The 24,210-nt window shown below is 60.7% G+C and overlaps 7 protein-coding genes across 7 annotated transcripts; 3 read left to right on the top strand and 4 right to left on the bottom strand.

Moving 5' to 3' along the window:
- Nucleotides 1-1,022: 1,022 nt before the first annotated feature.
- Nucleotides 1,023-2,843, bottom strand: CHLRE_12g510250v5 (uncharacterized protein). The gene is made up of 3 exons (XM_001690813.2): nucleotides 2,599-2,843; nucleotides 2,303-2,529; nucleotides 1,023-1,969 (listed from the first exon to the last, which is right to left on the bottom strand). The coding sequence occupies exons 1-3, from the start codon at nucleotides 2,741-2,743 to the stop codon at nucleotides 1,865-1,867; spliced, it is 477 nt and encodes a 158-aa protein (XP_001690865.1). The 5' UTR covers nucleotides 2,744-2,843; the 3' UTR covers nucleotides 1,023-1,864.
- A 147-nt stretch (nucleotides 2,844-2,990) lies between these two features.
- On the bottom strand, nucleotides 2,991-4,016 carry CHLRE_12g510252v5 (uncharacterized protein). The gene is made up of 2 exons (XM_043068228.1): nucleotides 3,807-4,016; nucleotides 2,991-3,546 (listed from the first exon to the last, which is right to left on the bottom strand). Exons 1-2 carry the CDS (start codon nucleotides 3,981-3,983, stop codon nucleotides 3,421-3,423), a joined length of 303 nt encoding a protein of 100 aa, XP_042918139.1. The 5' UTR covers nucleotides 3,984-4,016; the 3' UTR covers nucleotides 2,991-3,420.
- A 100-nt stretch (nucleotides 4,017-4,116) lies between these two features.
- CHLRE_12g510200v5 (uncharacterized protein) lies at nucleotides 4,117-7,701 on the top strand. Its single transcript, XM_043068227.1, has 4 exons — nucleotides 4,117-4,647; nucleotides 4,867-4,939; nucleotides 5,034-5,105; nucleotides 5,210-7,701. Exons 1-4 carry the CDS (start codon nucleotides 4,217-4,219, stop codon nucleotides 5,693-5,695), a joined length of 1,062 nt encoding a protein of 353 aa, XP_042918140.1. The 5' UTR covers nucleotides 4,117-4,216; the 3' UTR covers nucleotides 5,696-7,701.
- A 9-nt stretch (nucleotides 7,702-7,710) lies between these two features.
- On the bottom strand, nucleotides 7,711-12,095 carry CHLRE_12g510150v5 (uncharacterized protein). Its single transcript, XM_043068226.1, has 10 exons — nucleotides 11,513-12,095; nucleotides 11,237-11,355; nucleotides 10,951-11,007; nucleotides 10,598-10,759; nucleotides 10,356-10,460; nucleotides 9,943-10,044; nucleotides 9,686-9,769; nucleotides 9,261-9,434; nucleotides 8,849-8,992; nucleotides 7,711-8,530 (listed from the first exon to the last, which is right to left on the bottom strand). Exons 1-10 carry the CDS (start codon nucleotides 11,946-11,948, stop codon nucleotides 8,438-8,440), a joined length of 1,476 nt encoding a protein of 491 aa, XP_042918141.1. The 5' UTR covers nucleotides 11,949-12,095; the 3' UTR covers nucleotides 7,711-8,437.
- A 141-nt stretch (nucleotides 12,096-12,236) lies between these two features.
- CHLRE_12g510100v5 (uncharacterized protein) lies at nucleotides 12,237-16,428 on the top strand. Its single transcript, XM_043068225.1, has 8 exons — nucleotides 12,237-12,509; nucleotides 12,597-12,692; nucleotides 12,757-12,829; nucleotides 12,889-12,959; nucleotides 13,162-13,307; nucleotides 13,622-14,510; nucleotides 14,721-15,138; nucleotides 15,411-16,428. The coding sequence occupies exons 1-8, from the start codon at nucleotides 12,465-12,467 to the stop codon at nucleotides 15,593-15,595; spliced, it is 1,923 nt and encodes a 640-aa protein (XP_042918142.1). The 5' UTR covers nucleotides 12,237-12,464; the 3' UTR covers nucleotides 15,596-16,428.
- Nucleotides 16,429-18,756: 2,328 nt separating this feature from the next.
- Nucleotides 18,757-21,998, top strand: CHLRE_12g510050v5 (uncharacterized protein). The gene is made up of 5 exons (XM_001690995.2): nucleotides 18,757-19,418; nucleotides 19,536-19,968; nucleotides 20,090-20,266; nucleotides 20,565-20,674; nucleotides 20,844-21,998. The coding sequence occupies exons 1-5, from the start codon at nucleotides 19,089-19,091 to the stop codon at nucleotides 21,006-21,008; spliced, it is 1,215 nt and encodes a 404-aa protein (XP_001691047.2). The 5' UTR covers nucleotides 18,757-19,088; the 3' UTR covers nucleotides 21,009-21,998.
- Nucleotides 21,999-22,155: 157 nt separating this feature from the next.
- Nucleotides 22,156-24,116, bottom strand: CHLRE_12g510034v5 (uncharacterized protein). Its single transcript, XM_001690811.2, has 6 exons — nucleotides 23,949-24,116; nucleotides 23,747-23,793; nucleotides 23,290-23,403; nucleotides 23,023-23,145; nucleotides 22,782-22,832; nucleotides 22,156-22,610 (listed from the first exon to the last, which is right to left on the bottom strand). The coding sequence occupies exons 1-6, from the start codon at nucleotides 23,968-23,970 to the stop codon at nucleotides 22,254-22,256; spliced, it is 714 nt and encodes a 237-aa protein (XP_001690863.2). The 5' UTR covers nucleotides 23,971-24,116; the 3' UTR covers nucleotides 22,156-22,253.
- Nucleotides 24,117-24,210: the final 94 nt, after the last annotated feature.

A 24,210-nucleotide genomic window follows, 5' to 3' on the forward strand; every position in this document is an offset into this window, starting at 1 on the left:
GCTCGCAGATCGGCGCTGGGTGACGCGCATTCCCTAATCAGGGGCCTCCTCCTGCCCCGGCGCATCAGCGCCAACTGGCTCGCAGACCGGCTTCTAGAAAGCAGGATAGCTCTCGCGGGGAAACCATCAGAACCCGCCGCACCAGCGTCCTCACCCGTAGAGCAGCGACCTAGGAAGGCCGAGATGGCGCTCTTTCGGGGAAGTTCGGCACAAGTATGTTCAGTGCCTACACAGGTAACGGAGCCGAACCGTTCCTGATGGGTTTCGATCCTGCGACCTTGATGTGACTCCGGCACCCAACTCCGGCATCGTGGCGCAAGACCACCCGCGTACAAAGCCCACGGGCGGCCCAGCTATCTACGGGTCCTCTGGAAAGTGTGACGCATCCTGTGCGGTCGTCGCGTACAGCACGATTTCGGCCCAACGCATTGACATAACCGAATGATCATAGCTTCCTCTATACGTGATCTTGGTCCCAGGGCGCGAGAGCGAGTGCAGCGTATGAACGAGGCCAATAACTGCGCTTCATTGTCAGGCGCAATTTTGTGCGTAGCTATAACCTACATCGCAATTCACAGGTAGCACAGATCAGGTTGCCTGAAAGCACGCGAGCATGAAAATGTAAAGCCAACTCGACCGATCGCAAAGACGAAAGCTTTCACGTAGATGACGAGAACAAATATCCATGCATATCGTTGGTGTACGCAGAAATGCACAGTTGCGAACTTTGGCGGGAGCTGCCAGCTCGGCTGCCTCGCTCCCCCCCTCCCCCCCCCCCCCCCCCGGCCCCCACCCTTACACTGCTTTGTTCTCCGCGGTACAGCAGGACAACGCCGCCTGCCCTTGTCCTTTGCCCGCCCACTGCTCTTAAGCCCCGTCAGCCCCATGGCTGCACTGGTGCACCACCCTCCGCCCCCACCCGTTCCCCTGCTGTGTTGTCTGCGTGACAGAAAAGCAACGCCGCGTGCCCATATCTTGTCCCATATCTGTCCCAACCACTAGAGCTCGGGTAGCTGGGCTCATGGGCTAAGTTAAATCCTCTGAGTCGCAGGATCCCATTCAAGCCCCCTTTGAGCAGCTGCGCCTTTGCAATGGGTGTCCGCGGGGGTAAGCGCAGCGCACACACGGCGTCGAATAAGCGCGCAGCACCCATTCAGTACCGCCTCTCACGCACTGCACCTAGCATATCACAGACCTGCGTAAGACGCGGAGGCGCATCGTCACATCCCGTGCAATACGGTACCCCATTCCTACCAACGCCCCAACCATGGGCCTCCTAAACAAAGGACACTACACTTCCGCCTCATTCCTTCAGTAGCGGCGCTATTTGTTCGTCTTATGCTGTGGATGTCCCTGCAAATGGTCAAAGGTGGAAGAGGTCCATCTTGCCTGTCTGCTCCCCGTCACTCGCAGTGTTCCCACACGTCAAACACCAGCCCGACATTCCCCGGCACCTGCTTGTGCTACAAATGACAACCATGGTGTGCGTAACAGGCTGTCTTCCCCGTCTCCGTCAATCCCCGGTACTGGATGGCAGGTGGACCCGCTTGTGACATTCAAGCCCGCTTTCAACTTCCAGGCAGCATTTGCTGGTGATGTCCTGATGCGGCCCCGCGCCAGCAGCCAGACGGTGCTGCCGTGTAGGCACACCAGCTACCAGAGTACGTGTAGGCACACCAGCTATCAGAATATATACCAGCTCTTACAGCGCTTGCGGTGCACCCATCCATCCTCCCCGTCGTCGCACCTGGCCCGGCACCCGGCCGTGCTGATGCCGACCCGAGCTGTGTCCCCAACATCCCTGACACGCCGTCGTGCCCCTCGTTCTCCATCCCAGTGCCCGGCACGGAGCATCGCTGCATGCTTAGAAAAGGTAGTCAATGACGGCGATGGTGAAGATGGAGAGCAGCGTCAGCAGCACCAGCACCGCCACCGTGATGGGGCCCACCTTGTCATCGAAGAAGCCAATCTGTGGGCGGGCGGGCGGCAGGGGGGTTAAAATTCACAGGGTTTGCGGGCGGGATGCGTAAGGTCTTGTGCGCGAGAGAACAGGCATCTCGCAGCAGCTCTACCCAGCACAGGTCCGGGAGCATCGCTACAGCCTCTTCAAACTGGCGGCGAGACATTGCTGTCCTCCAGCCGAGTACCGTGGTACTCATTTGTCGACGCCCTCGCCAACCGGGGGGCTAGTCCGCGCGCCAACCCTAACCCTGCGCAGGCCCCTCTCCCACCGCCTGCACGGTTAAGTGCAAGGTCCCAGGATACCCCACTATGCCCCGGCACTTGCTGCGCGCGCACGCGCCTGCTTTGTCCGCATGAACTTGCTCCGCCACTCGTAGGTGAACAGAGCGTAGCCCATGATGAGGATGGACAGCGGTGAGTAGATGCAAGTGATGACATCAATTGTACGCTTTGAGATGAGGTGCTCCGTAGTGTCCTCGGAGTCTCCCGAGAAGCCCACCAGCGCCGAGGAGACGCCACCCAACGTGATGGCCATGCCCATCCAGCTCAGAAAGGTGCGCTCGTTGGCTGCAATGGGCGTACAGGAGCGTTGTAACATAGCCATTACAGTGGTATCGGGAGCCACCGACCGCTTACCGAAATATGACTTAGGCTCCACTCGCATCGGCACCTTCCGTGGGAGCTGGAGCTCCGCTCCTTGCGTGAACTGTTTTGTGCCATAAAGCTTGTCAAACACGTAGTTCGTCACCATCTTCGTGGAGTTGTTGTTGTTTAGGGACATCGTGCCAGTTCAGCGCCCGCAAGCGTTAGGCGTGTGTAGTTGTTGTGAAATAAAGGTATGTTTGACAAGTAAGAAACAAGAGCGTGCGGCAGCGCATCAGAGCAGGTTTTCACGGGGATGGAATCTTTTCGGGGCATTCGGGCAACCAGGACCGGTCCCAGCGGGTAACGCCGCCGCCGCCGCCGCCCAGCATCGCATGTCGACACGCCTGCCGTCGCCGTGCGGCATCCCTCGTAACTGCTGTTGCAAGCATCGGATAAATCTGTATGGCACCGGGTTCTATGTGTCCGCTTATTAAGCTGTGCCGGCAAGCTTGCGTGTGCCCAGTTCCAGGGTCCGGGACATTCAGGGTCCGGGACATTCAGGGCGCAATGCTGAGTTGGACACCCCGAACCCCTGCGATGGCATGTGCGTGCATAGCAGGATTCAGAGCCGACGCCCGACGGCAACTATACCATGCAAGCCACGGCAAGGAGTTCTCCCTGGCGCATCATGTGGCTCAAGTCCCGGACGGCCGGGCGGGGCATAAAGTAGATGTCCCGTCGGCCGTCGTACGTCGCCGAAGTGGGTGATGGCGCTGTGGTGTAATTGCTCTTTATGTCCATACAGTCTCAGTTACTGTCACGTGGTTGTGGCGGATTCAGCTCTACCTCCGAGCCTACCAGTCAGCTGGGGCCTCAGGGCGATGCCTGACACGATGCCGTGTCACCGGTGCACTGCACGATGGTCGCGCTGAGCGGCCCCGCCATGGGCGCCTTGGTCATGAGGTGCACCACCTCGCCACCCTGTCGCACGGCAAACGCCTGCACGCAGCAACGGGACACGGTTATTTTATTCCAAAGCCTGGCACAGGGGAGGGCCTGGCATGCCCATGCTGCGGCACAGGGCTGCTGCTGCGGCACCCTCGAACCCCCGCACCCCCCTCCTGCCCTCCCTCTGTCTTAGGGCAAGCACCAAATGGTTCCCTTCATCCCTGTCTGTTTGGCCTCGTAATTGTGCGTGATTGGCGAAGGGGGGAGGGGCAAGCCGGGGTACTGCCGGGAAAAGCGATAGGTGTTCTCACCAAGTTTTGCGGCTCGCACTTCGATGCTGCCACGAGTAATGCTACTAGAGTAGACAGGTAGTACCTACACCCCTGACTGGGCGCCAGCGAGCGAAGCGGCCTCCATCGACGAGCAGGGAGAGAGGCACTGTCCGGTGTAGCTGCAGGTGTTGACGGTATAATAACGCCGTGTTTCATGTTCAAAGCAGGGCACGGTTGCACCACGTGTTGTGGTTGTTAAGGAATTATGGCAGTTGGCTTGATGTGGAGGACACAATCATCAGTCAGGGCTTACTAGCGCTATACTTCTACGCTGAATTTCCAAGCACTTTACCCGTCTTCCTTACAGCTCAATATGTTCTGGCCAAAGTGAAGGCCGGTCACAGAACGATACACGCCAAGGGGTCGGGGTTCTTACTGGGGACTTGGGAATGGACCTTGGCCACATCTTTGTGGGCGAGAACGGCTCCTTATATGCACTAGTTCCGGCTGAAGCGGAGGCGCCACCTCCGGCTCCGGCGCGGGGCGCCTCGCGAGATGGGAACCTCGCACAGGCGCTTCTGGCTGAGCTCCTTCGACAGCAACAAGCTCAGGAGCAGCAGCGACGGCAGCAGCAGCTGGCTATGCAACTCGAGGGCCTGGCCTCGGGCGGAGGGAGCGAGGCTGGGCTTCTGAACCTGTTGCTGGCGCAAGCACAGCTGCAGCAAAATGAGGACAACAGTATGTCGATTGACCTGGCGCCGGGCCCAGCATCAACGCTGACTATGGCCCCGCAGCTCGCGGAACCTCCGCCCACTGGGCCGCTGCCTACGCGGCCGGCACCGCGGCGCGTCGTCCAGGCAACCAGCTCGCCAAGTAACAGGTGAGGATTGACAGGTTATGGTCACGCGCGGGGCTCGGCACGAGCCCAATCCAGGGTTTGAACGGGCTGAGTCCCCGAGTATGCATGCGTCCGGCACACATACAGTGAGTTCCGAAGTGAAATGCCTTCAAGAAAAGACAATCACGTATTACAATCACGTGTTGCTGCATGATTTACGTGACTGCGCCTGACAACCCCTGTTCTCTCATCTCCCCGCAGCGACACAGGCAGCCCCCCGCGCGTATCCGGTGGAGTTTCGGTGAGCGCCAAAGAGAAGAACCGCCAGGCGCAGGTGAGGGGTGGTACAAAGCTTTTCCTTATGCCACAAGCAACACTGGTGCCGCTTTGCAACACTGGATCCATGCCTTTTACTCTGGACTCAACAGCGCCGATTCCGGGAGCGGCAAAAGGACCTTATCCACAATTTGAAGGCCAAGGTTGAGGACCTCGCCAATAAGGTGCGGACGCTGGAGTGGGCGCTTACTGCCCCCGGGGCTCTGTACTGGAGAACCCTTAAGCACCTCTTCACTTTTTTCTTGGCACATCAAACATTCCGCGGCAGGTGGCGGAGAACGAGAAGGAGATCAGCATGCTGCGCGAGGAGAATGCCATGCTGCGCGGCCGCGTGGATGCCAAGCAACACGTGGGGTCGGGGCTGTCCGGGGCCCTGCCCAGCGCGCTGCAATCGCTGCTGCAGATGACGTCGGCCGCTGGCGCCGAGGGAGGCGGCACGGGCGCTGGCGGCAGCGGCCTGGGCGGCCTCATGGCGCTGCGCGGCCTGGGCCCCTTGGACGCACTGCCGCTGGGAAATGCGCCGAACGGCAGCAGCGGCCTGCCCGCCAGCGCGGACCTGCCGCAGGCGCAGACGTTGGACCTGGCAAGCTTTGGCCTGGGCCTGGGCGGGGGCGGGGGCAGCAGCGCCGGCGGCGGCGGAAAGCGCAACGGCGGTGGACTTGACCTGGGCAACGCGCGGGGCAATGCGCTGGTGCAGGCGAATGGCCTGCGCAACAGCGAGCCCATCATCAAGACCGAGCCTGAGCGACTGTAAATGTCAGGTGTGAGATGGGCGCAGGGCGCAGCCAGTTTTAACAGCATGGGCGTGCCGGCACCCTGCTTGTCGCCTGTGCGCATTGACGATTGCGGAACTTGGATGCGGCTTCCGTGGCCAATTTGTTCGAGCTTAGGTATCAGGGATGTGGCGCTTAGCCTCCCTTGCGGCCGATGGCTAGATTCACAGTTGATTTATACAGCTCGCGTCATATTCCCCGGGTACCATCGGGTTCGTATGGGCACGATGAGGTTTGAAAACTGTCCGGGGCTGCATCTGTATTACCGTACTGGGCTCTGTAGCGCTGAAAACGCCAAGCGTGTGCGTGCCATACACGTTGGCACGCTCGCATTTGAATCTCATGACATCTACGCCTGATGTTTCAGACTAGTGCATGTGCTGTTTTCAACGACTGATACTGGCCCTGGTTGTATATGTTGGCAATGAGGTGTCTACGTTTGAGGGCCCGACTTTGTAGGGGCAGACCCTGGAATGTTTTTTGGTCGGCCGGCACGGACACTCGCTTCAACACGTGTTGCTGAAGGATGTCAAGGCGATAGTAGATGCAGTAGTAGTGTTCTTCTCATCACGACGCGTTTGCGGTTGCATTCTGACGTCATCACGGACGCATTAATTCCCCTGTGCAATGAACGACACTTCAGGCGGCAGATTCGCACACGGATGCATGTTGTCAAGAGGGAGCATCGCTAGATGTGCAGAGACTGGAAGCGGGTGGGCGAGCCCCGGGGACCTGTCCTATGTGCGACGTACGCTGCCGGGTGTAGTAGAGCAAGGAAGGTGGCCGCAGGGTGAGCTTCCGTGCGTGTGTTTTCAACGGATGCGCATGCACTGCGTCGATGTACGGCGGCTCTTTCCTTGACCGTACATCTATCCTTTGTTTTTGCATCCTTGAGAGTATGTGGAGCTGGTTGGACGGGCGTGGGTTGGTGTGGCATGAGAATGGGTTCCATGGGAGGCGCGCAGAGCTGGGGCGCGGAGTCTTAACACAGATGGGGTAAGGGCATCGTGGCTACACTTTTCAATTTGGGTTAAGGCGCCCCGCGTTTGCCGGAGTGCGCATGGGAGCACGATACATGTCGGGTTTGAGACGGGCAAGGGGCAGAGAAGCAAGAGGTATGCGTGGATACATACATGCGGCCGACCCGACTCAAGGTTTATGTGGATGGACCCCGGGTTGGCTTTGCTCCCCAAGCAGTGGGTGCACGCCGCGCTCAGGTCGGTGCGCTGCCGGATGATACTTTCAAAACTGCTGATGTGAATTGTGTGCATGTTATTGCATGTGAAGGATTTGCAGGCGCATGGGGCTACCGCTGATGTCCTGATGAACGCCGGCAAGCCGCCGCGCGCAGTGACTGGCGGTGAGCTATCCCAACGTCTTTGGATTAGCTGCGGTATTGCATGTCTTCGTATGTCTCAATGGTGATACGTGAAGTGAATCGTGGTGTGTCGCACACGGATATTGCTTAATACCACTACGCACGCTGTTTGCGTGCTGCTCGAATAAACCAGGGTGGTAGGCGCTGCAAGTCCCGTGTCGCCTTGCGCAAAATATGCCATGGCTGACTGGGCTCGCGCCCGGGCCCCAGTAGTGTAGGACCCCATAAAGCGCGTGACGTGCGCGAGTGCATAGGCGGGTGATACGCGGGCGGGTACGCCTTGCTTGTCGCTGGCAAGGCCTGACGCTTTACGGCAGTAGTGGCCTTGACTGGGCAGGGACGTTGTGTGTTCAGTAACGAAGTGCGTTTCGCGCTCAGTGGAAGCGCGAGTCGTTGCATGATGGATTGGCTATTACCGGTATGGTGACAAGTGGAAAGTTCTTGTAATGTGGGCAATGCAGGTGCCAGGTCTGGGGTTGCTGTGATGATGGCATGAGGCCAGTTTGGTGGCCTCCCGAGTCGGTTAAACGGAGCATCAGACCGGGTGGAACAATCCGCGGGATGCCCGGACCCCAAGTAGTGCCAGACTACCTGTAACGCCATGCCCTCTAACTACCGGTAGATTACCGAGCTCAGAGGAGCCCATGCACGCCTAAATCCTTTCATGGCCACAATTGGCAGAATAGCATAGTGAATCAGCTTTTTTTGGGATCACCTCCTTGTTTGGCGTGGGGGTGGTATTTGTCCGCTCCATGCACATAGAGACCTGGTATCCAACGCCCAAAAAGCGGTGAGGTGACAGGCACCGCATTACAGGGCTCCTATCTTTATGTCTCCAGACATTAATTGGCCATTTTGGCCGTTTCCTAGACATCCCTCCCAGGGACTAATGTCTGAGGCAAGACATTGTTGGCCCAGTTTTGGGGTGGGGTTTGTCCGCTCCATGCACACAGAGACCTGGTATCCAACGCCCCAAAAGCGGTGAGGCGACAATGCACCGCATTACACAAGTCGCGCAATGCATTGCAGCAGCCTTGTGTTCTTTCGTTCGCGCATCAGCAGCACTACATATGAGCCTAGAGGACGGGCTACACGCAAGGCTTACACAACCACACCGCACCTTGCCCACTGCAAGCCCTTGCGATGCCCATGTGCCAAACGCCACAATACATTTGTCCAGCCGTCCATCCACCCCAACAGTCAAGGCCGCATCCAGGCTTAGTCTCCGTCCATCCAGCCTGCCAGCCCGACTCCGCAGCGCAACCCGGCTACAGCTCGCCACCGCCTGCTGCTCCTACAGCTCCTAATCTCCTCGCCCAGTCACCCAAGCAGCCGCCATCTTTGCTTACGTCCACGAGTAGATGTGCACCTGGCCGCGATCGTCGCCGGCAATGAGCGCCGCCCCGGGGATGCTGGTGAGCGCGCGGCAGACCTCCAGCTGCGCAGCGCAGTGAGTATCAGGCATGCAACATCGCTGGTGAGGTGCAGCTATAAGAGATGTTTGGAATGCGCAGAGGACCAACGTTGAGATGTGTGAAGGTGGTGTGCCCATTCCTACGCTACCAGGCCCCGTTGCCTACGCCTCTAAAGCACAACCAGTCCTCCAACCCCGCAGCCCTCTCACCCACCTGCCGCCAAGCACTCGCCGCCCCAGCAGCTCATCCCAAACATCCCCTGCCTCCCCATTACCCCCGCCCTGCGGCGCCATAACTCTTCCACGCCTCACCTCCCCACGCTTTCCCCCTCTCCCCCTCACCGGCAGCGTTCCCAGCAGCGTCATGTTCTGGTCCACGTTGTACAGCGTGACGCCGTCGTACAGCGTGGAGATGGCCAGCATGCTCTCGCCGCGGTTGTCGGGCGTGCCGTCCATCACCAGGATGGCATTCGCGGCGGCGCCGCCCTGCAGGCAGGACGCGGTGGTGTAGTGTGGGCGGCGGGAGTGGGAAGTGGTTGGCGCGTTGTGGTGTTGGTATGAGATTGCTAGGTGACGCAAGGGCGGGAGGGGCTCCAGGCGTGATTCTTTGGGCGACGGTTGGCAGGCGGCACAAGAGTAGAACCAAACACGTCGCACCGGGACCAACCGCAAGATACGCTCAGGACAGCGCATTCCATACACCCTTTGCTCGTCCTTTCTGGGCACATGGCAGTCCAACTCCCCGCACGCGCACCTGGCCCCGGCCGCCGCGGCCGCCCCGGCCGCTGTAGCCGCCGCCGCTGCTGGTAGCTGCGTCGTCGAAGTAGCGGTCGATGGGCTCCGGCTTGACAACCGCGCCCGGCATGGGCGGCGTCATGAGCTCCCACACCTTCAAGCTGCCGTCCGCTGATCCAGTCAAGATGTTGGCCTGTGGTGTGCGGGTGTGTGTCGGTGAGGGAGGATTGCAGTTTACTACAGTATTTTGGTCTGCGCACAGGTGCCAGTGTTGCAAGCCCAGTTCTGACACCGAGGTAGAGTGGACGCAAGCGACCACGCCTATGGGCATGCATGCCCCGTGCTCAAAGCTTCAGGGCTGCCATGTATCCAGCAAGGGCGGCCGTGGGCTGCCCCGCTGCCTGTTAGCCCGGCTACACGCAGCCCCCGGGCCCCAGTCCTCACCCCGTACTGCAGGATGCTGGAGATGATGCTCTTGTGCGCCGTCTGCAGCGTCTGCGTGCACTGCCCCGAGCTGCTGTCCCAGATCTGCGAACGATCGACGTTCGCAACAGCGGCGCAAACAAACATAGGCAGGTATTCTCGGGTCGGTTGCAAACACGGTCCCCCAGTTGGTGGTGAGGAAGCCAGGGCCACAAGTCTGACAGGGCCGCACGGGCACATGTGCGACAACGCGCAGTCCACTGCGGCGTGCCACGCACCTTGAGGCAGCCGGTGGAGTCGCCCGATATTAAGAAGCCGTTGATCATCTCGATGCACTGCACGGCGTGCGTGTGGCCGCCCGCGTCCTTGTCCAGGATGTGCTGCACACACATACACACACAGAGAGGGACGCGACAACACGACGCTCGGCAACTGGTAGGTACGCGATGGTAACTCCGGTCGTCGGGGCGGGCTTCGTGTTTTCTTAACACAGGGAGGGACACAGGCGTGGGCGTCTATACGCGTTGGAGCCACGTCAGTGACTGCTGGGTACGTGGCCTGTCGGCGCCTGTCGTTTCATGCTTTGCCCAGCGCGTCCAAGCGCCCGCCGACCTGTGCGACTCGCTGAAGCTCCTTCCTCCGCCCCTCCGATATGCCCAATTTACCATCCCGCTGCCTCTCCTGCCCGCACCTTGAGCACGAACGCCTCGCCCTCCAGCCCCCACACGCGGATGCTGTAGTCCTGGCCGCAGCTAAACAGGAAGTTGTTGGCGGCCAGGAGCTGGTTGATGTGGCCCTGCGGGTTCAGCATATGTGGTGGGTCAGCAAAGGCGTTCGGATCAAGACACCAGCCTGACGCACCTCCTACGCAAGTCCTAGTGCTGACCTTGCATCGTGTCAATTCTAACTCCCCCTGTCCCTAATACTCCTCACCCGGTGCCCAGGAATCATCTGCGTCTTGCCGGCCGCGGTGTTGTAGAAGTTGATGATGCCATCTACGTTGGGCACCGTGCCCTTGACGTACGCCACGAACAGGAAGCCTTGGATGTACAGCAGCGCATCCACCGGCCCACCCAGCGTCTCCTCGTGCGTCGTCTGCGTGGGGGCGGCGGTCAACGCGGCGTGTTGGCTAAAGTTGCTGTCAACCGTTAACATCGCTCTTTGCTCAGTAATCATAGCACCTAGTCAATCATCCGCCAAAGGTTTTAGCCTTTAGGATTCGGAAGGCAACGCCTAGTATGCAGAGGGCGAGGGGCGCTGCACGCTGCACAGCAGGCCGTCCCTACCTGGCCAGTGTTGCAGTCCCACTGCTTGACCTTGCCATCCTTGGAGCCAGTGAATAGCTGCAGCAGCGAGGGAAGGCACGCAAGTCACCGCATTGGAGCACAGCACGCAAGGCAGCGTCGGAGCCTCTGCCAAGAACTAACGCCCGACGGCAGCCCGGGGTACCGCATGACCCTGGTCATGCCCTCCTACAGCGTAGCAGGTCCCATGGCACATAAGAACGCATGCGGTGTGGTAATGCGGGCCTGCCAAAGCCCCGCTCCCGCACTTCGCCCGCACCAGGCGCACCTGGTTGGTGGCCTGGTCGTAGGCCATGCACGTGATGGCCTGGTTGTGTGCGGGGATGGTCTTCAGCAGCGTCATGTTGGGCGGCGGATTGGCGTTGTACTGCTGCGTCCGCTTGGTGGCTGCGCGCAGGCAATCGTACATGGAAACAGCATGCACGACTGTGTCAACACCAGATGCACTTAACGTACACGCGTGTACTCGGGCAAGAACACGTGTGTGCCCAGCATCAGCGCGTGCTTATACACACAGGGACAGGGCCTCTCTATACCGACCTACCAGGATTGTGCCACGTCCGGCCTCCGCGGAAGCCTCGCCGGGATCCTCCATCGTTGAACCGCCCGCCCCCGCCACCTCCGCGGTACCCGCCACCGCTTTGGTAGCCTCCTCCTCCTCCTCCGCCGCCCTGGTAATCGCCCTGATACCCGCCACCACTGCCCTGGTAGCCACCTCCTCCGCCCTGATAGTCGTTGTAGCCGCCTCTCCCGCCACTGCGGCCACCGCCCCGGCCGGGCCCAGCACCGCCATCGTAATAGTTCCCGCCTCCGCCTCCGTCATAGTAGCCGCCCCCGCGGCCACCGCCCCGGCCTCCGGAGTAATTATTATCATAGTAGCGTCCACCGCCACCGCCGCTGAAGCCACCGCGGTTGCCTCCACGGTAGCCACCACCGCGACCGCGGTAGCCACCCCCTCCTCCTCCCCAGTCGCCCTCCATCCTAGAAACGGGCACAAGATCTGGAGGAGGCTACAATTCCCCAACGCGGCCGCAAAGACGTGGTCGATGCGGCCGCTGAAGCAAGGATTGCGAGGGAAAAGAAGGTTTGGCTCTTGGCCGGTATAAGCGTCGTGAGGACACAATTGCGTTGATCTATTCGTGTGCAGCTATATAAATTATTGTCCGGGCACACCGGGCACTGACGAGGACATACCAGGCCGCATCGGTCGGTTCCCCCTCGCTGTCTCCCGTTCCAAAGGTTGCACTCGCTATGTAGGTGTAGAGACTGTGCTAGCGTTGCAATACTTTCAATCGCGTAGGCTTCAGCCGAGTTCGAACTTGACGACCCGGGTAACTCCAAACCCCTCCGTATGTTAAACGTGAATCAATTGTTTCCCGGACGCTTCCCTTCCTCGTGTGAGCGATAGGGCATACGCCATGAGCAACGGAGCGTCGACGGGGACGCTCACATACACCCAAGCTTTTAGCCTGCGAGTTGCGCAGCTCGCGTTTGGAATGTCGCAAGCCCTTAGCCTTCGGAAGCTGTCAGAGCTTATGCATGTGAGTTGCAGCACTGAGCGCATTAGCTGAGCTGCGCGTTAGCTCGTCAGCCTGAGCGCAATCGTGCGTCGCCTTTCTCTGTCACAGGGCACAACGAGCCTGTCGCAACACACGATATGCTTGCTGGGCAAGAGCTACGGCGATGCTGGGACAGGCGACCAGAGCAAAGCGCTCGACGCAGAGGCGAGTGTTGCGTTTGCTGCCAATGTGGCTGTTCGAGTGGCCACCTTCAAATGCATCACCGCAGGCGCTGGAGGCTATGCTAGGTGACTTCCGCTCACGAATGTGGTGCACTTACCGGAAAGACTTCCCGGCGCTAGGTGAGTTTGAGCAGCTAGGGTTGTTGTGAGTCAACACTGACACGGCCGTTTGCCCGCAGGCCCGTCGTTGCTGACGAGCGACGTGGGATGGGGCTGCACACTCCGCAGTGGGCAGATGCTGCTTGCAGAGGTTCGCCACGGCTGGAGGGCGGGGGTGGGCGGCAGGAAGGCCGGAAGGGTTTTCCGTGCGTGGGGTGGTCAGCTCTCACCAGCATCGGCAAGGCCGGACAGGGGCCTCGCACGATGCGCACGCCACAAATCCAGTATAAACGAGCACGCCTAGAGCACTGCAACCAACAGTCTTCCCCTCTACAACATGCGTCACCGGGCAGGCCATGATGCGCGTTGCGCTGGGCCGCGACTGGCAGCGCTGCAGCGACAACCTGGAGGCGGTGCGGCCGGTGGTGGCGGCGCTGCTGGACTGCGCGGAGGCGCCGCTGTCCATCCACCGCATCTGTGACGCCGGCGGGCCCGCCGGGTGCGTTGGGATGCTCTTTCTGGGAGGGAGAGGGATGCGCTTTTCTGCAGGGGCCCGTTATGCATCCGGGCACATGTTGGCCGAACCAAACGACTTTGCAAGCGTCCAGCAGCGTTCCGGGCCTGAGCGGCTCGCAGGAGAAGGCGGGTCAGTGCTCCCAGTGTGTGACGCGGAGCTCACTGGGCATGCAGCGCCCTGGTCATATCGTTTGCGCCCCACCCCAACTTACCCGGGTCACGGTTTATGTTGGTTCTGTGTCGACTTCACACCACCCCACCAAATCACCACCGCCATCACCACCACCTGGCGTGCAGGATTGTGCCAGGCCGCTGGCTCGGGCCCTGGATGCTGTGCAAGGGGCTGGAGGCGCTGTTCTCGCAGCTGGCCGGAGCGCAACAGGAGCCGCTGGGGTTGCGGCTGCACGTGGCGTGCGGCGCGGGCGGCGGCGCACCTGAGCTGCACATGGACCTCATCCGCGCTGCGATGGCGCCCGCCGCCCAGTCAGCGGCGACGGCGGGGACAGGGAAAGCGGGCACGGGGAAGGGGTCCGGGGCAGGCGCGGACGAGGGCACAGGCGACAAGGTGGGGCTGGAGGCGGCAGCGGGCTGCAGCACGGGGTCAGCAGGGCCGCTGCGCTGCGAGCGCAGCAGGAGTCAAGTGGAGGAGGACGTGGGCGTGGCGTGCAAGCAGCCCGAGGGCTGTGGCTGTGCCAAACAGGAAGTTCCTGTGCGGGGGCTGCCAGCGGATTTGGGCCTGGAAGCGCACGACTGTGGGCACCCGGGGCACACCGGCACTGGCGGAGACCGTCAAGTGACGGCATCAGGGCCAGGTGGCCCAGACGATGCAGGGCAGAGCTCGGCGCAGGGCCATGGCGACCGCGAGGCCGTAGCGGGGAGTCGGCTACAAGGGCCTCAGCGCACGGAAGGCACAGTGGCGGCGGGGCAGTTCTGCTCTGAACCGTGTGGCTCCCCCACTGTGGCAGATGCGGCAGTAGCGGCACCGGGCAGCGCGGGACGGGAAATCGCGTCGGACACGGCGCCTGAGCAGGAGAGCGCCAGCAGCAGCACCGCCGCGAGCAGCTGCTGCGGGGAGGCCGAGGACGCCGCTGCTCACGGGCGGCGGTGTCGGGGTGTGGCCGCGGGCACGTGTGGGCGCGGCCACTCGTTGCTGCTGCTGGTGCCGCTGACACTGGGCATGGACAAGGTGCGCACACACTTGATCACTCTTTGACACGTGTGGCGCCACTGCCGTGGGCCATCGTGTATATTTTCGAGCCTTGAGTGTACCCATTCTAGCACAGGACCGTATGGGTGTCCAGCACGACTACTGCATTTGTTCCGCATGGATGACATGATTGCTGCGGTGCATCCAGATATTGAGCTCACGCCGTTCTGCGCGCTGCCCACCCCGCAGATCAACCCCGTCTATATCCCGCAGCTGCAGCAGGTCCTGTCCTGGCCGCAGAGCGTGGGCATCGTGGGCGGCCGCCCCAGCGCCTCGCTGTACGTGTGCGGCGTGCAGGACGCGTCCTTCATCTACCTCGACCCCCACGAGGCGCAGCTCGCAGTGCGCACACCAGCAGCAACAGCAGCAGCCACCGCGGCGGCGGCCGTTGCAGCACCTGCAGGGGGGGCAGCAGCAACCGTACGAGCAGCCGCAGGGGGAGGAGGAGCAGGAGCGGGAGGGCAAGGAGGGGGCGCGACGGCTTGGCCGCCTACCGGCTGGCTGGCTGCTCCGCAGCTAGGCACCTACTTCTGTGATGTGGTGCGGGTGCTGCCCAGCGCGCAGCTGGACCCGTCTCTAGCGATTGGCTTCGTATGCACAAGCTCAGGTGCGCTGGAAAGGCATCGCGCGGGCTGCGTGTTAGCTGGGAAGCTGTCGGTTTGTATACGGTGGGGCATGGTTGCTGGGTGTTGCTCCACGGCGTTGCTCCAGTGGTCGCGGAGTGCTGCTGTGCGCCGTTCCCGCCTTCCAAAGGCGCCTCCTGACGCACCTGCTAATGCGCCTCCTAACGCACCTCCTAACGCACCTCCTAACGCACCTCCTGATGCGCCTCCTGACGCTCCTCCTGACGTGCCGCTATCTTATTGGCTCCCCTTCCAGCCGAGCTGGAGGACCTGTTCGCGCGGCTGCAGGCGCTGGCCACACAGCACAGCTCCGCGCCGCTCATGACGCTCACCACAGGCAGCGGCGCGGCAGTGGGCTGCGGCTCGGACGCGGACTTTACGGATGACGTGCTGGAGGGCGGCACCGGCCAGCAGCAGCTGGACGAATGGGAGCTGGTGTAGTAGGATATGCAGAGAGTGCTTGCCGAGTAGGTGTGATATTGGCAATCGAACTGGTGCTGATGTAGAGTAAAAATTCTTTTGGTATTGTCGGTTGTGAGGCAGGCGCCAGCCGAGCAATCGTGTACAACGGTAGGTCCGTGCTAGGTCCACAGTTAGGAAAGCATAAGGGGAGGCCCACCAGTGTGTGGGCTTTTGTTCCGGACTGGAGCGAGATGCCGTGATATGCTTACAAGCAAAACTTTGGTTGCGGTCAGCTGTATGATAAGCCGTATGTGGTTGCGGAATAATCAATTGGCATGTGGGCCGTCAGGCATGTCAACAATGGTAACATGGGCGGCATTTGCGATAGCGGTAACTTAGACTTGGCGCTTGCAATCCCCGAGGCGTTGTCGAGGAGCGCACCACGAGGGACACTGTATTCTAGACTGCGGCCTACACGGTCACTTCACTTGTAGTAAAGCAGGCGGCGGTGCAATGGGAACGTAGCTAAGAGTTCTGAACTTCGGGTGTTCATGGCCGCTGCATGTAGCAGGCAGGATGCAAGGTCGGGTTGGCAATTGTTGAAAGACTCATCGGCGCCGTACATCCGTGACTACTGGTCGGCGGGTAGGCCGGCCCAGCATGTTCCCGATTACCGGTGCGCCTGGAAAGCTTTGCCTTTCGCCTCCGTAGCCCTTGTTGCCTTTGCTTGCAACTATCCGGCGGCATGGCTCTGCCATGGGAGAGGCACGCCGGACACGTCACCCTAACCTGCTGGCGGGGCGCTATAACACTTCTCGTGTAGGTACAGTAATGCCCATTCGTGCAGTTACCCCCTTTGAATCGTTCCCTACGTATGGCGGCGGAGCTTGCGCTCACACATCGTAACACGGCGCTTTGCACGGAAACCCCCGGGCTGCTGGGCGCTGCGCGCATCAAGTCAAAGCTGCGCATGAGCTCACCGATGATCAGCGCCAACCTAGCATTGCACCACCACCTCCCCTGACCACCACGGCTGCATCACACCTCATGGTGAGGAACTGAGGGTACAAGGGTTCTACATCATCACCCAGCACCACGCGCAATGGAAGGCAGGGTACGTCTCACACGTGGTGACGGAGCGGGACCAGCCAGTGCAGCTTCTCCTTGGTCGACAGCGTGCCTGGGCTTGCGCTGCAGCTTATTGCCTCTTTCCTCTTTGTTGTCAGTCAGGACTGGGGAGTGGTGCATTAGGTCGGTGCATTCGTGCCGATTAGCGGCCCGCCCCGTCACGGACCGCGTTGACTGCGGGGAAGGGCGGCGCGTCGACGGGTGGTACGGGCGCTGTGGGGCGGTACAGGGCTGTACAGGGCGGTACTAGGGGCGCCGAGACTGATCTTGCAACAATGTATGCTGTGTACAGGCTCACAAGCGAAGACAGCGAGCGTGGTTGCGCAATGCAAGCGGCCAGGAGAAAGCCGAGTCGCGACTTGAGCCCGGCAGGGGGGGGGTACACATCTCTGCGGGACAGCCGGACCAATCTGGCAATCGCCGCACGTAATCGCAAGTAGCGGCTCCACAGCTCTTGTTCTCTGCTATCCGTATTAACAAATTTACATGCTCACTGCGTCCCACACAGTGAAACTCCGTTTTACGCGACAACGGCTTGACGGCACTTTGCTCAGCTGTTTGCTCAGCCGGCAATTCACTGCGCTGGCATATCGCGCAATAAGCTACTGAACACACGTGTCTAGGTGGCCTACCAGGCCGGGAGCAGGTCCGCGGAGGGCGCGCAAACGACGCAGCTGCGCACGCGATTCAGGGATTCGCTCTGGCCTTTCGACACGCGGGCTAGCCTGTCACAGCAGCTCGGCCTATGTGCTGCGCCCAGCGCACTACTGGGCCGTGTGGATGATGAGCGGAGGAGCGTGCGAGCAGAACATGCGGAGACCCTCCGGGCGCCAGCTGCCGGCGCTTGACGCGCAAGGTTAGTTTTACCACTCTGGTCCATGCGATGTGTAACAGGAGCTGTAGATGCATGCACTTGTGAGTTGCGGGCCAAATGAGCCCTGCGCAAGCGGTGTCCGGTACCGGCAGCGGTACCGTTGGGTCCGCCAGCCGCGTTCCGGCTTGTAGGGGCGCTTTTCCACGCCTGGGATTTTGGCCGCGGCAATCACGCCCGTACTCTAGACGGGCACAGACATTGTAGCTTCGGTATGTGTATCGCTGTATAACGTCACATTCGTTAGAGGGGCGGCAGGCGGTAGCACCTCGAAGACCAGGCTACAGTAGTCACGACAGCTCATGCCGCACGGGGCGTCATGCATTATTTCGGCAGCCAGCCGCTACATCCAAGTCCCAACGCGAGCCTCGCCAACCTAAGAGTCATTTGCGGTGCAAGGGTGTAAATGGATCCGCGGTTGGCGTCAGGGTTGGCGTGCAATGTCGACGGGTTGCCCATGTCTGTCTGGCACTGTTGGCTCGGCCTCTACTGGCATGCGGCACGCAATGCATCGTATAGTGCACTATGTGCACTATGTGCAATTGACTGGTGGACTGGGCACTCAAATCTGGTTTTGCAATGCACAGGCTGGCACACATGCGCTGCACTCGCTGCGCTGGATTGTCGGGTTGGAGTGGGCTAAGTTGATTCGTCAGGAGACGACTACGGACTACATTTTGCTGCTGCTGGGGCATGCGCCAAGTTTCGTGGTGCTAACGCTGGGTGCCCCTGCGCAAAAGCCCACGATATCCTCTCCAAGGGGTAAGTTGGACCAGCAGGGCCAGCGGGGCTTTTCGTCTGACACGCAATTGTAGGATGCTGCTGGTGCTCGAGCCTACAGCTGCATCGTGGCCACCACAGCACGGGCATGTGCCTTGCCTATCCTGCCCCTTGCCCCACGCCCTTGGCCCCTTCTCTGGACACTCCTATGCCGCAGGGGCCCAGCACCCCTTCACGTCCCGGCAGCCACCGCACCAGTGGCAGCGCAGCAGCAACAGCAATACAGCATCTATACTTCTCTTTATCTACGCAGCAGCACAGCTCACTGGCGGCCAGGCTCGCCGGTGGGACTCTCGGCGACTCGCTTGCAACACCCATGGGTGTGCACCGGACTGCGACTTGCGCAGATCCGTTTGGCGCTTTGGGTAAGCGATTCACAACACTATTAAGACAACTCAGTGCAGCAGCCAGCGCTAGAGCGCGCCGGCCCAAGCACTTGCGGGCATCGGGCTAGACTTGGGGACCCGGCGAGCAGACCCCGGCGAGCCAATTTCATGCAGCAGTCGATATCCGCGCCATCGCGCTGGCCTGGGGGCTGCTCGCGTTGGGGATTCGCCGGCGATCTGCGACGCAATGAGACTCCAGATCCTTGCATTGACGTGGGCGCCCCGCCCCCCAGACTTTCTGCGCTCGGCCCATCGCAGGGTCTGCTTAATAGGCTAGCTCGCTACTCCTATTCAGTCTGGTGATCTCTATACATCACCAGTGCTTCATTCAGTCAATTAGGTCATTTCAGCAGCAGCTATGGCCACCATGCTGAACAAGCGTGTTACCGGCGCCTTCGGCAAGCAGGCGCCGGTGCGCTCGGCCCGCGTCGCCGCTGTGCGCCCCAGCCGCAGCTCCGTCCGTGTGGCTGCTACCGCTGCTCCCCAGGAGGTTGAGGGCTTCAAGGTTATGCGCGACGGCATCAAGGTTGCTTCCGATGAGACCCTGCTCACTCCTCGCTTCTACACCACCGACTTCGATGAGATGGAGCGCCTGTTCAGCCTGGAGCTGAACAAGAACATGGACATGGAGGAGTTCGAGGCGATGCTGAACGAGTTCAAGCTGGACTACAACCAGCGCCACTTCGTCCGCAACGAGGTGCGCAGGGTCACGCTTGTGGCAAGTGGTTTGGGATGGTGAATTTGGGCTGGGTTTGAAGGCGCCGGTGGTAGATTTCTTGTCGCTGAAGGATGTCGCATCTTTCATCGCTTGCAGACCTTCAAGGAGGCCGCGGAGAAGATTCAGGGCCCCACCCGCAAGATTTTCATTGAGTTCCTGGAGCGCTCGTGCACTGCTGAGTTCTCGGGCTTCCTGCTCTACAAGGAGCTGGGTCGCCGCCTGAAGGCCACGAACCCTGTGGTCGCGGAGATCTTCACCCTGATGTCCCGTGACGAGGCCCGCCACGCCGGCTTCCTGAACAAGGCCATGTCCGACTTCAACCTGGCTCTGGACCTGGGTTTCCTGACCAAGAACCGCAAGTACACCTTCTTCAAGCCCAAGTTCATCTTCTACGCCACTTACCTGTCGGAGAAGATTGGCTACTGGCGCTACATTTCTATCTACCGCCACCTGCAGCGCAACCCCGACAACCAGCTGTACCCGCTGTTCGAGTACTTCGAGAACTGGTGCCAGGACGAGAACCGCCACGGTGAGATACATCAACAGTGGGGTTCGTGTCAGGGTTGGTGCCATCACCTGATCCGCCTCCGCTGCCTGTTACCGCTGTTCGTACCTGCTCTGACTGTGTCCCTGTCCCTTCACCTTTCCAGGTGACTTCTTCACCGCCGTGCTGAAGGCGCGGCCGGAGATGGTCAACGACTGGGCTGCCAAGCTGTGGTCGCGCTTTTTCTGCCTGTCGGTGTACATCACCATGTACCTGAACGACCACCAGCGCGACGCCTTCTACAGCTCTCTGGGCCTGAACACCACCCAGTTCAACCAGCACGGTGAGCAGCAGCGCGTGCCGATAAATCAGATCCACCGTCGCATGGCGAGGCACGGGCACTTTGGGGAATAAGGAGAGCGGTATAGCGAAAATCGCAGGCGGATGAAGCAGCGTGGGTGGGCTGGCACCTGAGAGTCATGGGCGGGTGGTCCACTGAAGCGGATAGGATATGTTACGCACGTTGGGAGGATATTGCGAGTCGGCTGTTCAGCTCAGCTCGAATGCGCAAATACAGGCCAAGCTGGCTAGAACATTCCTATCGACCCTGGCGTCTGACATTTCATTGTTTCCCTTCGCAGTGATCATCGAGACCAACAAGTCTACTGAGCGTATCTTCCCCGCTGTGCCGGATGTGGAGAACCCCGAGTTCTTCCGCCGCATGGACCTGCTGGTCAAGTACAACGCCCAGGTGAGGAACTGGGACAGCGGCCGGGGAAGGTGGGGGGTGATGTGGTGCAAAGATCGCGTGCAAATGGGTGCAACGTAGCGGCAATGACCCATAAACTTGATGTGGCGATTTTTGTGTCCACGCGCTAGCCGTTGGATTGAATTGAAATGGCCCCGTTCTTCTTTCGCAGCTGGTGAACATCGGCAGCATGAACCTGCCCAGCCCCATCAAGGCGATCATGAAGGCGCCCATTCTGGAGCGCATGGTCGCTGAGGTGTTCCAGGTGTTCATCATGACCCCTAAGGAGTCGGGCTCGTACGACCTGGATGCCAACAAGACCGCTCTGGTCTACTAAGCGGCTGGCGTACTAGCCTGCGGGAGCTGGGCGGCTGGATGTCGGAGTTTTGAGAGTGCTTTGGAGCTCGGCGGCGAGCAGCAGCTGTGTGTGGCAGCGTGTGTGTGCAGCAGCAAGTGTAGGTATACAGCCAGTGGCGCTGCTCGCTGGCGGCGCGGTGTCGTGTTGGGCGCCGTCCGACAGCGCCGCGGCGGCCCGCTGCCGTAGTCGACGCGGGTTGGTCACTCATCCAGGAGACGACCTCTCGAGTAGCTGATAGCTTGAGATGAGGGTTCTCTATGCGCAGACCTGGAGCGGCGGGTGCCGCATGCTTGGGTGCTGCAGCGGGGCATGTCGCTGTGCGTGCCGGTGCAGCCCTGGAGTGTTACGCAACGGAGCGGGCGCGTGAGCGTGAGGAGCGGGCATGGCGTAGGACTCGGACGGCGCGTGCTCTCCCATGTGTGTTATGAGCTGTGCGTCGCGGGCTTGTCTGTTTTGATTGTATGATATCCCTGTCGCGCGGCGTTTTGCAGGACCCGGTAATTTTGGTACGTTGCCGTGCCTCAACGCTGACGCAGGGACCTGTGAGGGTTGACTCGAAGAGCTCGAGGGCCCGTTTCTTGTGATTGTATGTTGTCTGAACGTTTCTTCGGAACACGCGGATGCGAATGCATTGGAGAGGAGAGGGAGTGAATTACCCGTCACATATATTGGGGGCGCCTATTGCCTAGGTTAGGCAAAGGTACGAAGCCGCGGCGTATGCACAACGCAATGCGGAAATTTTATGCGGCACGTGACCACGCAGTCCGGCCGTTGTGCAAATTGTTTGGAATCACGTCCATTCGACATGTCAGGGTCATCATATGGTCACCTTCCGCAGGTGCGCTGCGGCTCCGCATCGCGAGTGTGGCGTTGCGGTGTGTGTGTGGTGCTATCGCCTGGCCGGGCGCCCGGAGCGTGAGGAATGCGCATCAGCAAACTTCCAGCCAGCTAGTACAGTAATATCGGCGTTCGACCAGCCGCGCACTACTGCCCTGCCGTTGCACATTGTTTGCCGTCTTCTGGGGTCTGGGAATTGGCTGCACCCTGCGGGACTTAACCAACCTGCCTTGACACTGTCCCATCGCACACATATACATACATCCGCCGGGGGGCCGCACTCCTGGGACGCACAGCACAGTTACACCTCTTCAAGTCAGAGAAGGATCCGCCAAACCACGATGCCGCCATTTGCGCCACTATCAGTGCACCTCCCTTGCATGCAAGTCAACTGCTGGGGCCTGCTGTTGCATCGGCTGCTGATGAGTCCGGCTGATCCGCACGCGTGGTATGCTGCCTGCCCACCGCCGTCCCGTCTCCTGCAATGCTTTGCCCTCCGGACCGTTGCCGCTTCGCCCCTGCCCCTCCGCGCCCCGAACCGTCGCTGCTGCTCACCAGCGCTCCTCCCGCACCCCCGCGCCCGCCGTCCTCCACTTCCGTCTCTCCGGGTGTCCCAGTTCCCCCGCCAGCATCCTTGACCACCGCCCGCACTCCGGGCCCCAGCGCGCGCTGCCGCTCCGCCAGCTGCGTCGCCTCCGCCAGCTCCTGCCGCACGGCCGCCAGCACCCCCGCGTCCGTGCATGGCTGCAGAGCATGTTGCAGCGGGGTGACGGGCGCACAGTCAGCACCCAGGCTGGCAGGCACAGCGCGCGGTCCGCACACGTAGCACGCTGGCTAATCATACGGCAATGAACGCGCGCATGTCGCGGCAACACCAGCACGCCGCTCTCCGCTGGCATGTGGCCGGCGCCCCACCTGCTGCATGGTCTCCAGCGCGCGTTCGTAGGATGCCTCCGCCAGCACCGGCTGTGGCGGTCACAGGTGTGACCATGCGGGCAGCGTGGTGCAATGCTTAGATGCAACAGCCAGCAACAGCCGATTCGCTTTTGTACATCCCGTTACAACAACTGCCAGCCGCAGCACAACGGAAGCTGTCAGTTACGCATACGCAACCTCCCTGAACAGCTGCAAGTCACAAGCACAAACACAATTTCACCTCGCCGAAGTTCATCTGCGCCCGTGCCAAGGTGACATGCGCGTCCGCCCATTGCGGCGTCAATTGCACCGCCCGCTCCGCCGCACGCACTGCCTCCCACGTGCTGCCCAACTGCAGGAGCACCTGCACCCAAGCACAATGCGGCATGACAGGCTTTGAGGCTTCGCGACGCCGCACGCTTGCGTCACCCCAGTAGCCGAGCAAGCAGGCAAGCTAAATGGGCAGCTGGAGCCTGGAGGGGTGTGGCGGCTGGGTGCCGTGTCGCACCTGGGCGTGCAGCTCATGCAGCTCCGCATCTCCGGGCATCAGTCGCACCGCCTGAAGTAGCAGTGCCCGCGCCTCGGCAAACTTCCCTGATTCTGCCTGCTCCTGGCCCTGAGCCTGTGGGGCAACAGCGTTGCTTTACCTTTTCAGTCAGCCCGCCATCAGCGATATTGAACTGTCACGCTCACTCGCCTGGCGTCGATACGTCTCTGCCCGTTCAGTGGACACGAACATTGAAACGACGGACACAGGCGGTACCCTGCGCGCCCAGCTGGTGGCCCATGCTTCACCACACAACCCTGACATCACCGCCCTGCCCGCCCTGCAAATTGTTTGCCATCTTCTGGGGTCTGGGAATTAGGTGCACCCTGCGGGACTTCACCAACCTGCCTTGACACTGTCCCATCGCACACCCTGCCCGCCCCCACCACCCAATCCCTGCGACAGGGACCCTACGCACCTTCAAGGACAGCGCCAGCGCGATGGGGTCGGGCTCCTCGCTTGAATCTGGTCAAGGCGATGCGAAGTTTGGCTCTTGTTACCAGCCATACGAGGCAAGACTGCACGCGTAGGTGTTAGCGTGCCTCAGTGACGGTGTGCCCGGGTGTTGCGGTGCCTCGCAAACCCCTCGCAACCTTGCAGCCCCCACCCTCCCTGTGCACCTGGGGCGAAGGCATCAAGCATCGATTTTTCTAGTTTGGACGTTCGAGGCTTTTTAGGTGGCATGGCTTGCTATTGCAGCACTTGTGCTGTTGACTGCCAGGGTAAAGTCCTTCCGGAAAAGCGTCACAGCCAATACTGCGTGGCATACAATTGTGAGATATTATCTCGCGACAGCATTAAGCACAGGGCGCGAGGAGCTGACTGCCGGGAGTGCCGGCTGCAATGACCATCGCAATGAACCCATCTTCTAGAAGAACTACT

This window comes from Chlamydomonas reinhardtii, chromosome 12, assembly GCF_000002595.2.
Source record: "Chlamydomonas reinhardtii strain CC-503 cw92 mt+ chromosome 12, whole genome shotgun sequence".
NCBI lineage: Eukaryota > Viridiplantae > Chlorophyta > Chlorophyceae > Chlamydomonadales > Chlamydomonadaceae > Chlamydomonas > Chlamydomonas reinhardtii.

Bases quoted from the DNA above. Each gene is read 5' to 3' on its own strand.
- CHLRE_12g510250v5 (XM_001690813.2), bottom strand. From the start codon at position 2,743: ATGTCCCTAAACAACAACAACTCCACGAAGATGGTGACGAACTACGTG. The intron at 2,530-2,598 runs GTAAGCGGTCGG...CGCCCATTGCAG, and splicing joins GGAGCCTAAGTCATATTTCG to CCAACGAGCGCACCTTTCTG. The intron at 1,970-2,302 runs GCGCGTGCGCGC...GCCCGCCCACAG, and splicing joins AGTTCATGCGGACAAAGCAG to ATTGGCTTCTTCGATGACAA.
- CHLRE_12g510034v5 (XM_001690811.2), bottom strand. From the start codon at position 23,970: ATGCTTGATGCCTTCGCCCCAG. The intron at 22,833-23,022 runs GTGAAATTGTGT...TGACCGCCACAG, and splicing joins CGCAGATGAACTTCGGCGAG to CCGGTGCTGGCGGAGGCATC. The intron at 22,611-22,781 runs GTGGGGCGCCGG...CATGCTCTGCAG, and splicing joins CGCTGGAGACCATGCAGCAG to CCATGCACGGACGCGGGGGT.
- CHLRE_12g510100v5 (XM_043068225.1), top strand. From the start codon at position 12,465: ATGTCGCAAGCCCTTAGCCTTCGGAAGCTGTCAGAGCTTATGCAT. The intron at 12,510-12,596 runs GTGAGTTGCAGC...TCTCTGTCACAG, and splicing joins AGCTGTCAGAGCTTATGCAT to GGCACAACGAGCCTGTCGCA. The intron at 13,308-13,621 runs GTGCGTTGGGAT...CCTGGCGTGCAG, and splicing joins GACGCCGGCGGGCCCGCCGG to GATTGTGCCAGGCCGCTGGC.
- CHLRE_12g510200v5 (XM_043068227.1), top strand. From the start codon at position 4,217: ATGGACCTTGGCCACATCTTTGTGGGCGAGAACGGCTCCTTATATGCA. The intron at 4,648-4,866 runs GTGAGGATTGAC...ATCTCCCCGCAG, and splicing joins ACCAGCTCGCCAAGTAACAG to CGACACAGGCAGCCCCCCGC. The intron at 5,106-5,209 runs GTGCGGACGCTG...ATTCCGCGGCAG, and splicing joins TTGAGGACCTCGCCAATAAG to GTGGCGGAGAACGAGAAGGA.
- CHLRE_12g510150v5 (XM_043068226.1), bottom strand. From the start codon at position 11,948: ATGGAGGGCGACTGGGGAGGAGGAGGGGGTGGCTACCGCGGTCGCGGT. The intron at 9,770-9,942 runs GTGCGTGGCACG...GATCGTTCGCAG, and splicing joins ACTCCACCGGCTGCCTCAAG to ATCTGGGACAGCAGCTCGGG. The intron at 8,531-8,848 runs GTGAGGGGGAGA...TGCGCTGCGCAG, and splicing joins CGCTGCTGGGAACGCTGCCG to CTGGAGGTCTGCCGCGCGCT.
- CHLRE_12g510252v5 (XM_043068228.1), bottom strand. From the start codon at position 3,983: ATGAAACACGGCGTTATTATACCGTCAACACCTGCAGCTACACCGGAC. The intron at 3,547-3,806 runs GTGAGAACACCT...TGCTGCGTGCAG, and splicing joins AGTGCGAGCCGCAAAACTTG to GCGTTTGCCGTGCGACAGGG.
- CHLRE_12g510050v5 (XM_001690995.2), top strand. From the start codon at position 19,089: ATGCTGAACAAGCGTGTTACCGGCGCCTTCGGCAAGCAGGCGCCGGTG. The intron at 19,419-19,535 runs GTGCGCAGGGTC...CATCGCTTGCAG, and splicing joins GCCACTTCGTCCGCAACGAG to ACCTTCAAGGAGGCCGCGGA. The intron at 20,675-20,843 runs GTGAGGAACTGG...CTTCTTTCGCAG, and splicing joins TGGTCAAGTACAACGCCCAG to CTGGTGAACATCGGCAGCAT.